Source organism: Sceloporus occidentalis, unplaced genomic scaffold (assembly GCF_023333645.1).
Source record: "Sceloporus occidentalis isolate IW3139 unplaced genomic scaffold, rSceOcc1.0.p SCAF_5, whole genome shotgun sequence".
Lineage (NCBI taxonomy): Eukaryota > Metazoa > Chordata > Lepidosauria > Squamata > Phrynosomatidae > Sceloporus > Sceloporus occidentalis.
In genome coordinates, this window is record NW_028316985.1 from 29,553,641 (window position 1) to 29,565,884 (window position 12,244).

Here is a 12,244-nt window from a genome sequence, read left to right on the forward strand (position 1 = left end):
CCAATGTATCCCTGTGAGCAGGCATTCCCCAATGTATCCTTATGCGCAAGCATTCCCCAATGTATCTCTATGAGAAGGCATTCCCCAATGTATCCCTATGAGCAGGCATTCCCCAATGTATCCCTATGAGCAGGCATTCCCCAATGTATCCCTATGCGCAAGCATTCCCCAATGTATCCCTATGAGTAAGCATTCCCCAATGTATCCCTATGAGCAGGCATTCCCCAATGTATCCCTATGAGCAGGCATTCCCCAATGTATCCCTATGCGCAGGCATTCCCCAATGTATCCTTATGCGCAAGCATTCCCCAATGTATCTCTATGAGCAGGCATTCCCCAATGTATCCCTATGAGCAGGCATTCCCCAATGTATCCTTATGCGCAAGCATTCCCCAATGTATCTCTATGAGCAGGCATTCCCCAATGTATCCCTATGGGTAAGTATTCTCTAATGATCCCCTATAGGCAAGCATTCCCAATGTTTCACCTGTGAAGCATCTGCCTGGCAAGGCCGGGACTAGGACTGGCTCGAGGGCAGGGACAACCTCCTCTTCCTCCTCCTTCTCCTCTTCATCTGTTCTGGGGCCGCTGCCCTCCGGCCCAGGGAAGCCCTCAGCGCTCCCTGGAGCCTCCCAACAACCAGGTCCAGCCCCTTATGAAGCCTAGAGGCCTTTCGGTGTCAGTTAGTAGCAGCAACAGCGGGGGAAAAGGGTGAAGAGTGGGAAGGGGAAGGGTTTAAGCGTTGCACCGGAAGTGGAGGGAAGGTGTCACACCGAAATAGGCCCTCCTCCTCCCAGAGCGAGCGAAGAGGAGGGAGGGGAGCCTCCAGCTCAGAACGGCCGTCGCTCCCGCTTTGCGGCGCATCCAAGGACTGGCCTAGGCCTGCTCCCGCGCATGCGCACAGCCGCCCCAGCTCTTCTGGCCACTCTCCATTCCTCCCCCTGCTGCCCGCTGTTTGTGTGCTGCCCTTTGCCTTCTCTGCCCCTCCCTCCTCTCTCCAGCCTCAGAACAGCAGCCTTTGGACAAATAAAAAACTACCAGGAAGGAATTCAAAAGATATGTTGCCAATCTGGGGACTTTCACACGAAAATTGGGATTTTTAAGAGCGTTTGGTGTGATTTTGGTGTCTGGCTCTATTTCAGGGCAGATTTGGTGACTTTTGCACATTTCAGCTCCAGACCTGACTAGCCAGGCTGGAGTGGCTACAGAGCAACCAACCCTTTGGAGTGTCACACACTAACAGTTTTCAGCCAATCAGAAAGAGGACTGGAGAGTGGTCGCCACCCCCACCCTCAGAAAAAGCTCTCTCTCTCTCTCTCTCTCTCTCTCTCTCTCTCAGCCCCTGACTCCCTCTGAGAGCGATGCTACAGAGCAACCAATCCTGTTTGGAGTCACACTAACAGCCAATCAGAGAGAGGACAGTGGTCGCCCCCCCCCGCCCTCAGGAAAAGCTCAGCCAACTCTCCTGGCTCAGTGCTAGGGAATCCTGGGAATTGTAGTTTGTTGCAGCACCAGAGCTCTTTCTGATAGAGAAGGCTCAATGTCTCACAAAACTACCATTCCCAGGGTTCCCTAGCACTGAGCCAGGGCAGTTAAAGCAGTCTCAAACTGGATTATTTCTGCAGTGTGTCTTGGACCCAACTCAGGCTGCATCTTCACTCCAGACACAATCCAGTTTCATACCGTTTTAACTGCCGTGGCCCAGTGCTATGAAATCCTGGGAATTGTAGTTTGTTGTCACACCAGAATTTGCTGAGAGAGAAGGTTAAATGTCTCAGAAAACTAGAATTCCCAGGATTCCATAGCACTGAGCCAGGGCAGCTAAAGAGGTGTCAAACTGGATTGTTTCTGCAGTGCGGTTGCAGCCGAACACGTTTCTATTTGGCACAAAGCTTCCTGGACCCCCTTCATGTCAAAATAAATATCTTAAAAGTATTAGAAGGACTGAAAGATTCCTTGTTTGGTTCAATGGTTAATTCTGATATTTGAAATAAGTTACAATTATTTTTATTCAATTAGGGTTACATTTATTTGCAAAAGATCCACCATATTAACATTATGGGAATTTTCCAGGAATTTTGACTGAATATTTGGTGTGATATGGGGGGGATTCAGTGTGTTTTGGTCAAACATGTGGGGAAATATCTTTGAGGCTTGTTGGCAACACTGATTTAGCCCTGTCTGTAAGAATCAGTCTGTAGGAGCAGTGGTTCCCTCAAACTGTGCCCTTTAAGAGATTTTGGACTACAACTCCCAGAAGCCTCAGCCACATTGGCCAATACTGTGGGTCTCTGGGAGCTGAAGTCCAAAAGCCCTTAACGAGCACAGTTTGGAGGAACCACTGATTGTAGAGAGACTTTGTATCTATCACCTTTGAGACTAACTGAACTAAAGAAGTTGGCAGCATGAGCTTTCCTTAGACTTCAGTCTACTTCCTCAGATGCTTTATTATAATAATATAATATATAGAGAGATATTATAGCACCTTGAAAGAAGTTGGCAGCATGAGCTTTTAAGTTTGAGGAAGTAGAACTGAAGTCTGCTTCCTCAGATGCTTTTTACAGATACATCTGAGGAAGTAGAGTGAAGTCTATGAAAGCTCACGCTGACAACTTCTTTCTTTTCAGTATGGAGAGAGGTCTTGAAGCAGCTTTGAGAGTAGCTGAAACAAAGAAGTTGGCAGCATGAACTTTCCTAGACTTGTATCTGAGGAAGCAGGCTGAAGTCTAAGGAAAGCTCATGCTGCCAACTTCTCTCTTTCAGTTAGTCTCAAAGGTGCTACAAGATCTCTCTACCAGTTGAACACAGACAATGGTTTCCTGGCACACTGTGCACTGAAGAATGGCATCACTAGGAGGGTGCGATTAGCACCAGGTGACATCTTAAGAGGGGATGACACCACTGCTCCTCAAACGCCTACTTTTGGGTAGAAATGGGCTGTGGAATTCACTTGCTTCCCTTTAAAACGCTTTAAGAGATGGTGGGATTGTGGTGAATCTCAGAGGGAGGAGAAAGGAGAGGCCCCAGGATTTTTTAAAATTCAAATTTCAAAATGTTAAAGATTTCTTTTAAAAATTTATTTTTTAAAAAAATGTATTTTTTTCCAATAAACACATTTTAACAAGATCTTCACTAGGTACACATAAATACATTTAGGTTGTGTGTATGATATTTCTAATTTGAAGGTATAATTTAAGTTTTGCGAGTTATACACAACTATTAGCATTACATTCAGTGGTATATGAGAATTATGATTTACAAGTAACATTAGTGCAAAAAAGCATTACTAAGCATTCTGTATGGTGTGAAATGGGAGGAGGAAGTCAATGGGAGGGATGGCACCATGCGTTACCATACCAGGCCACTCCAACCCTGGTGCTGCCACTGCTGCAGGATTTGTAGTTTTGTTAGGCATCAGCACTCTAACTCCCAGGGTTCCATATGATGGAATTACAGCACTTAAAGTGGTGTCAAACTCCATTTTTTCAACAGTGTAGATGCACAAAAGAATTAACTCTGTCCCTGCATTAAATACACTGTATTATTATTATTATTATTATTATTATTATTATTATTATTTTATTATTATTATTATTATTATTATTATTTAAAAGCATAGGCATGTGATCCATGAGAACAATCAAAACGGGGGAATAAGCTACTGAAATGTCATAATACTTTTCTACCATTATGCTCCATTCATCAGGGAAGGTGAATTGTAATCTACAAAAATTCCTGGTTTAATAACTTTGTTACCTTTAAACGTGCCTTGCTACACAAATTTATTTATTTACTGCAACAGGTTAAGGCTACAGGCTTTTGTAGTAGGCTACCCCTTTGGAAAGTGGCGCACAAACCTTTTCCCTTTTTAAAATTTATGATGATTTTTGTCTTCACAAAATCAGGACCCTTTGCAGTAACAGAGAGAGAGAAAAGATATTATTCTGGTATTCAGAGAGACTTTTGTGCATTCCCTGTATTAAGAGATACCAGGTTTATTCATTGATAAAGCATACACTGATTGATATAATTTTTTCAGTGATGTTGTCAAAAATACAAAACATCAAATCAGAAGATAGTATTACTTTTGTTGGTTTTTTTCATTATTTACTGCAGATTGTGAACAAGTTGTTACCTACAGTTTCCTCTGCAAAATACAAACCTCATCTTACCAATTAGCATCACCCAACTAATAGGGTAGGTGGTGTTAATAAACCTACCTTGCTTGCATCCACGTAGCTCACATTACATGTATACAAATCACACATGCCACTTGAATCCATACATTTCACCAAAAGTTTAAAAACCATCCTCCCCAAGATTGTGGTTTTGTGCTTTTAAATTTGATCAACCTTCTTGCTGAAATTTCAAAACAAAGGGCCAGATGAGAGTGTCTGTGCAGGTAGAGACTTGTATGTACAATATTTGACTGTCTGCACCTTTGTTCTTAACAGGAAACAACTAAAATCAAAACACCTTCTTGGCTCAAGAGATTTGTTCAGTTCCAGCAGGCTATCCATTTCATTTTACAGTTCATAATCCCTTGGCATCATGCTTAGAAAATGTTAATCGACTTTGTCTACACATCGCCAGTGTGACAAAGATGGTTTTGTTCTCCTGTCAGCCCTGCAAATTTCTTCTTGATAGAACTTTTTTTTTTCTACCATCCGCTGCTGGCAATTATACAAAGATAACAGAAATGTCATAATATGCACCTATCAGTGTGGTCCAGTGGATAAAATGGAGACACAATGATCTATGCTGTTGCAAATGAGATGTTGAAATAAGCCTTTGCCCTGTGAGAGTGGCAAACGGCAGTCTCTCAAACATGTCAAGGGATAACACAGTCATAACTTTTTTACATAGAGAAAAAGGATGGCAACACATCATACAAAATACACTTAAGAGAGGGCTCTTCCAGATGACCAATAATCCCTGTAGATATCAGACTATTATGTTCCTGGTTCACCTGCCTCATAGAGGTTGTTCCTGCTTCTTGTATCCAGTCATATCATAAATACACTAGGGTTTAATGTCCTGCTAAAGGTGTGAATGGTGGTGCGGATGGAGTTTAATTCCCTGCACATCCTCCCCTTTGCAATACATGATCAGTGGTATGCCCAGAAGTACACGGGGAGCAAAGATAGTGGGTCCTGGTGTGGGAAGGTAGCCCTGCTGACATTGGGATCTCCTAGGATTTTCTTTTAAAAAAACCTTCTGTCTTCAGTGCCCAAAGCTCTGTCTAGTACTGGAAATTCATAGGGAACAAACCAGGACAGGAGGCATGTGGTTTGGATATTTAAAAACAAAACAAATAAAAACTATCAATACAGATATAAACACTAAAGCTTTTTGCCAGTCTGTCAAATAGAGTGCCTTGGAGGTGTCTCATTCAAAGGGCCACCACGAGTCCAGGTCAACTTTTGAAGACAGTTAACAACATATCCATATTTAACCATTTGAGTGACAGCTGCCTAATGAAATGTTTACGAATGATTAATTCTTGGTATGTCTATTAATGTAACTGTTCCTATTACTGAATCATTAATAGCCTCATTTAGGAGTTGTTTACTTATTGATCTGTCTCCCATTATATACCCAAGTAGCAACATGCTGATGTCACAATCATAGAATAATAGAGTTGGAAGAGATCACAAGGCTATCAAAGCACTCAATAGATGGCCATCCAGCTTCTGTTTATAAACCAAGGAAGGAGAGACCCCACCACTCTCTGAGGGAGTGTGTTCCACTGTTGAACAGCTCTTACTGTCAGGAACTTCCTCCTAATGTTGAGGTGGAATCTCTTTCCCTGCAGTTTGATACCATTGCTGTATTTCTGAGTGGGCATCTACACTGTGTAAATAATGCAGTTGCCACAACTTTAAGTGCTGTAGCTCCAGCCTATGGAATCCTGGGAGCTGTAGTTTTAGACAGTCTTCTCTGGCAAAGAATGTTGATACCTCGCCTCGGTGAGGTTCTTTTCCGCTGCCTTGCCGCCTACTCCGCCGGTGAGGGAGGCGGCCAGGCAGGGGAAAGAGCCTTTCCTCTTCTTTCTCCTCCTCCTCTTCTTCTGCCTCCTCTCCTTCTCCTCTTCTTCTTCTTCTTCATCTTCTTCCTCCTCCTCTTCTTCTTCTTCTTCCTCCTCCTCTTCCTCCCCTTCCTCCTCCTCTTCTTCTCCACCTCTTCTTCTCTACCTCATCCTTCCCCTCTTCCTCCCCTTTTTCTTCCTCTCTACTTCCTCTTCTTCCTCCTCCTCCTTTTCCCCTCCTCCTCCTCCTCTTCTTCCTCCTTTTCTTCTTCTCCACTTCCTCCTCTTCTGGTTTTTGGTCAGAAAGGGAAGCACATTTCTGCCATCTGTCTAGCAATAATGCCAAATGTCCTCCATTTTGATCATGCCTAAGAAACATGCATTTATATGAATTTTTTTAAAAAAATCATCAATTTTTTTGCGTGTCCTCCATTTTTTAAAACGTGTCCTCCATTTGAAAATTTTGTCCTACATTTATCCTACATTTGTCCCAGTTTGGAGGTCCTGACATGGCAACCCTACATGAGAGTCAAGTCAGTCAATATTGGGCTCACTACACTCTCAGTAGTACAGATTTCTGCTAACTGTAAAATGTTTTCAAATGGAAATTGTAAGAGATAAGAGTTATTTTTAAAGCCTCTGATTTAGCAACTGTTGACAATATACTGAATTCTGAAATGTCTGAAATGTACGTAATCCTTCTTTAATTTGCATAGCAGAATGTTGCTGGTTGTTACTTAACAAAGATTGTGCTCAGCCATTTCTAACCATTTGCTTTAACCCTTCCTTGTCAACCCCCCAGCTAATGAGAGAAGCCCTGGTGGTACAGTGGTTAAATGTGGGTACTTCAGCCATAAGGTTGAGTTTGTTAAGAGTTTGATTCCAAGGACTCCAAGGTCCATTCAGTCTTGCATCCTTCTGTAGGTCGCTAAAATAAGTACAGTGCTACCTCGGGTTACAAAATTAATTTGTTCCGCGGCGCCGTTCGTAACCCGATACATTTCGCAACCCGAAAAGGCTTTCCGTTAGCGCTGGAAAGCCGCTAGCCGCGCTTCGCATTTAAATTTCGCGCCGAAATGAATTTCGTAACCCGAAAAATCTTTCGTTACCCGGAACAGTTTTTTCCAATCTAACTTTTTCGTACCCCGGAAATTTCGTAACGCGATCAATTCGTATCCCGGGGTACCACTGTACTCAGCTTGTTTGGGGGCAGTTAGCTTACACATTGTAAACTGCTTAGGGAGTGCTTACTTCACTGATAAGTGGTATAGAATGTACTTGCTATTGCTATTGCTAATTGTATTTTAAACTCAGGCTGCATCCACACTGCAGAAATAATCTGAGTTGACACCACTTTTACTGTCTTGGCTCCATGCTATGGATTTCGGAGGATGGCAGTTTGTTAGGGCACCTGCCCTAATAAATTACCATCTGCAGAATTCCATAGCATGGAACCAAGGCAGTTAAAATGGTGTCAACCCAAATTATTTTTGCAGTGTAGATGCAGCTTCAATCATGCTCTCTTGCTTTTAAAGCAGGAAGAGGCCAATAATAGCAAAACAATCAAATATAGCATAAATCCAGCAGTGGAGGGCTTTTACCATTTGAGGGAGTGAGGCTTGCATTAGTATTACATACAAGTATGTCTCTGTTTTCACATGTAAAATGTTCACCTGACATTTATTGTCAGGGTTCCTCTGACCACCACATGGAGAGAGCCGGTTTTCTGTCTAGGGGAAGAACATCAGATAAAACCTTGAACCATCCACACATGACTTTAGTTAACATGATTTCTCTTGTGGTAACTTTATATTGCTATTTTAATTATGTAATTATTCTGTCTGCCTGAAATTCTGTGGCAACTTAATTTGGACTAAGCTCCACTGAACTCATTGAGATTTACACCTGAATACATATGGTGACTTTGGGCAAGTCACATTTTCTCAGCCTCAGAGGAAGACAAAGGCAAACCGCCTCTGAACAAATCTTGCCAAATCTTGATAGGTGTGCCTTAGGGTCACCATAAGTCGGAAGCAACTTGAAAGCACACAACAGGAACAGCAAAACATGGATGGGAATGTGCTGCAAACCACCTGGTGAGGGCCACATAGTCTCAAAGGCTGTTTTTAAATCACACAATAGACAGTTGAATGCAGAAATGTATTTTGTACCTTTTGCAAAAACACACCAAAGTATAAAATAATTGTTATCAAGTGTGTTTGCATACATATACTCTCTGACACAATAACCACAAGGGAGCACTCTTTCCTTTGATATTATACTTTACATCCTAGATGTTTAACACCAACTCCTGAAACTAGGGCAGAAGTGGTATTAGTCTGCAAACTTTCCTATGAGCTGACTGATTTGGTTACTTTTGAACAGCAGAAACAACAAAGGCTGCCCTTGCCCTTCGGATTTTGGTATAGGAAGCCCTTGGCTAATTTTCTTCTTTTTTTAAGCTGACAGGAGATCCTGGCTCTGGAGGAGGAGCTTTGGCAACACTTAGCAGATGCCTGTAAACTTTTTAAAGTTATCCATCCTTTTGCAGGCAGGTAATATCAAAGGGCACTATGGATTACAATACCTGAGGAGTGTTTACAGCCTGGAAGATTATTTATGTTTGGTTTTATCTCTATAGTCACACATCCAAGCTAGGAGAAAAGGAACACAGGAACCCTCTCATTATCTTTTGAAATATGAAGATCAGAGGGAAACCTGAGTTTAAAGTGTGGAGTGATGGTCCTAGAAGCATGCTTATAAATTAAAAGGCATTCTGCCTCTGTAATAACAGATCCAGGAGCAGAGCTGATCTTCAGACAGAAGAATGGAATGCTAGAATCATCACCGGCTGTCCCAAAGTTGTGGATATGCACCTACAGCTCTGATCACCACAAAGATTGAATATGTTGTATGAAGTGGAACATCTGGTCCGGGTGATCTTTCCTTTGATGGATTGACCTCCCATAGAAGTTGTTTGGAAAGTCGCTGCTGCACTGTTTCAAAATGGGAAGCAATAAAGACGATGGCCTATTGAACAGAATCCCCTTCTCAGGACCAGCATCCATTGGAAGCAGCCATGTTGCCAGTCCTCATGGTATACCACTCCAAGAACCATTTGGTGTTCCTTTCCACTTTGAACCTACATATTGGGACCATCAAGCCTACAATGCATATTCAGGAAGGTTCTCCTATCTACCCTTTTCTGGGTATGTAGGAGTATATGACTACTCTTTTGAGCCTGCCTTCATTCGGAAAAGGAACGAGAGGGAGAGGCAGCGGGTTCGTTGTGTGAATGATGGCTACGCACGTCTCCGAGATCATCTCCCCAAGGAACTTGCTGATAAGCGTCTCAGCAAAGTGGAGACTTTGAGAGCTGCCATTACTTACATCAAGCACCTTCAAAATTTGCTGGATTACCATCCTTTAGGGACAAGTACTAAAGCAGCCATTCCAGCTGCAGAGGATGCAAGTGCCCCGGGTCTTAGTTTAAGAAGGGAATGCAACAGTGATGGAGAATCTAAAACTTCATTAGCTTCATCCCCTTACAGTGAGTTTGAAGAAGTATGCAGTTAGAAAACGTCAGAAACCTCTTCAAAAACCTACTAATTCAAGACCATTTCTCTCTCCCTCAAAGTTTCTATATTTCTACAGAAACAGTTTCTATATTTGCATGGTTTTTCCTTAAAGGATAAATTCAGTCCCCAGCAAAGGGATGAAAAAGGTATCTTCACTGACTGTTTACCATCTGTTTGAGTCTGGAAAATCTTCAGATGCTTATGTAAGAAGACAACAATATTGTTCCTTATTTATGGTCGTATTGTGTGTGTTTGTATGTGTCTTTGGGGGCTTATGACTGCTAAAATAGTATATATACACACACATACATACTGTATAGGTAATTAATTGTTGCTCTCTTTGAAATGCTTATTTGTTTCATTCAGAAGAGGACAATAAAATCAGATGAGCTCATTCCTCTTTCCTTCAGCTCTATAATAATTCTCTGGTTCTCATTAAGACAGCAATATGTGGTGGGTTTACTAAGCAAACTATGATGTAATTTTTTTTAAGAAAAAGGTTAGTAAAATGTCCTTCTGGATAGCATTTGACATACTGCTGAAGATTCAAATAAAAATAGTGGTGTTTAAGCACCATATAAATCACTGGAATTTAAGGGACAACTATCTTAATTTCAACAAGACAAATATTAAAGTGTGATGTGCTTGTTCCATTTACCACAGTATGATTCAACTACAGTAAGCTTCCTTCATATTGGACAGTTAGCATCTAAAATGTTATCAGGTCAGAAAATAAGAAGAGAAATTCTGTCCTCCTACAGCTCAAAATACAGTGTAATTGAATGAGATGATGCCTTACCAGGTTGTGAAAGTCTGTTAACATGCAATAGAGTCCTTCTTATGTTACCATTGGAATCAGCTGCTTTTTTGCTATTAATTTGTGTTTAGCCATTATTTCATTTTGGGTAGTTTTATTCCTTCTCTAGTGGATGCTCTCCAGATAGCAGACTCCCATCATTCCAGAATGGCTATTTGCAAAGTACCAGCTTGGACAAAGCTGAAGTACAAGAACAAAATCCATCTGGCTTCTATTCTTTGTACCTCATTCAGTAATAACCAACAATCTATATGCATTATAATAAAATTATAGTGACATCAGTTTGATGACTGTATAGTGTATGTTAATGTATACAGATTAATCTATCAAAGTAGAAGCAAAAACTGATATGTAGCTATAAGGGGGTCACAATGAGAGCATTGCTCTGCAAATAAGAATTCCACTCCCACAATTAAATTTTCCTTCAGTCTCCAAATTTCTAGCACTGCAGAGAGTGAGACATCAAAAATCATTCACACTTAAAACTCCTATTTGCTGTGTTCCCATTCCCTTGGTAACTTTGCCTGTCCTTTACTTTGGATGCTTAAATTGTATTATTAAATGTTCAACCAAAGGTTTAAATAATTACAACACTTGGAATGTCAAGACTGAAGGAAGCTGTCATGGAGGGGCAGAATTCTTTCCTGTGGGCAATACCCTCATTTTGCCTCCTACCCTCATAGCTACACTACTGAAGCATTAGTGAGCATTCATACTGGGAGAATGGTGAAAGAGGGGAGGTGAAATATGGACTTTCAATGTCAGTTTGCAGTAGCATGTCTGCAGTAAATAGTGAAATAAAGCTTGAGGGGGGAAAGAATGGGATTCTGCTCAAGCACGCCCTGCTATAGCTGGTTGTGCCTGCTTACAACAAGGAAGGTAAAAGGCAGTTGCCTACAACATCTCTTACTCAGCAGGAACAAACACTAAAACAAGAGAGAAAGGGGAGAAGCATATAGGCCTACCACACAACTCCCCTCAGCATGTTAAAAAAGCATAGATCTGTAAGTCTGGCTACCAAAATGGAGGCTGGCAAAAGAAAAAGTCAGAGAATCATAGAGTTGGAAAAGACCTCAAGGATCATCAAGTCCAACCGCCTGCCATAAATACACAAAGCATCTCTGAGAGATGGCCAGGGGTTAAAAACCTCCAAAAAAGAGGACACATTTTGGAAGAAGCTTTCAAGTGGTCTCTAAAAGGTTCAAAATGTTTTTGTTTACTTATGTAAGTCATACCTGATCTGGTTGTTTCATTTCACAAGTGCATAGTGTTAAATCTGAATAAAACACTGAAACATGTTGAAGTGGTCTTCTTTTTTGTGTAGTAGACGGATTCTGCATCCACAAAGTTTCTATATTTCTACAGAAATATAGAAACAGAAGCTTGAAAACATTCTCCCCAAACATTCCAAAGAGCAAACCTTGATTTTGCCATTTTATATAAGGGATGCCATTTTACTATACCACTGTATATAATTGGACTTGAGCATCCATGGATTTTGGGAACTATGGGGAATCCTGGAGCCAAATCCCAGTGGATACCAAGGGCCTACAATATTTCTACCTTTGGTACCAAATTTATTGCTTTTTGCCATTTACTATTTATTGTCTTCACAACCCTGTTGGATTTTAGACCAGGTGGAAAAATGAAACTGTAGAATTTTCTGGCACAGTTCAGTTGTAAGTTCACAGTGGAGGCTGAGGCCTCATCTAGTCTGAGATCATTATGACAGATAGTTATGACAACTTTGAGATTAGGCCATGCAGTTACTGCAGTCTTCACCCAATCGTGGCCAGAACAGCCTCTTGCCATGCCTTTTGG

The 12,244-nt window shown here is 41.5% G+C and overlaps 2 protein-coding genes across 8 annotated transcripts in view; one reads left to right on the plus strand and one right to left on the minus strand.

Annotated features, from left to right (window-relative positions):
• PRDM4 (PR/SET domain 4) overlaps positions 1 to 716 on the minus strand; it is a 33,423-nt gene extending 32,707 nt beyond the window's left edge. For all 7 annotated transcript variants that reach the window (XR_016281511.1, XM_089528051.1, XM_089528049.1 and 4 more), the window contains exon 1: positions 488 to 716. Coding sequence is in view for 6 of the 7 variants with exons in the window: in XM_089528051.1 (XP_089384177.1) it covers positions 488 to 498 (11 nt within the window). In the remaining variant the exon portion in view is untranslated. The remainder of the gene's footprint in view (positions 1 to 487) is intronic.
• Positions 717 to 9,022: 8,306 nt separating this feature from the next.
• On the plus strand, positions 9,023 to 9,604 carry LOC149311846 (achaete-scute homolog 4-like). The gene has a single exon (XM_089526724.1). It carries the CDS (start codon positions 9,035 to 9,037, stop codon positions 9,602 to 9,604), a length of 570 nt encoding a protein of 189 aa, XP_089382850.1. The 5' UTR covers positions 9,023 to 9,034.
• The last annotated feature ends 2,640 nt before the right edge of the window (positions 9,605 to 12,244 follow it).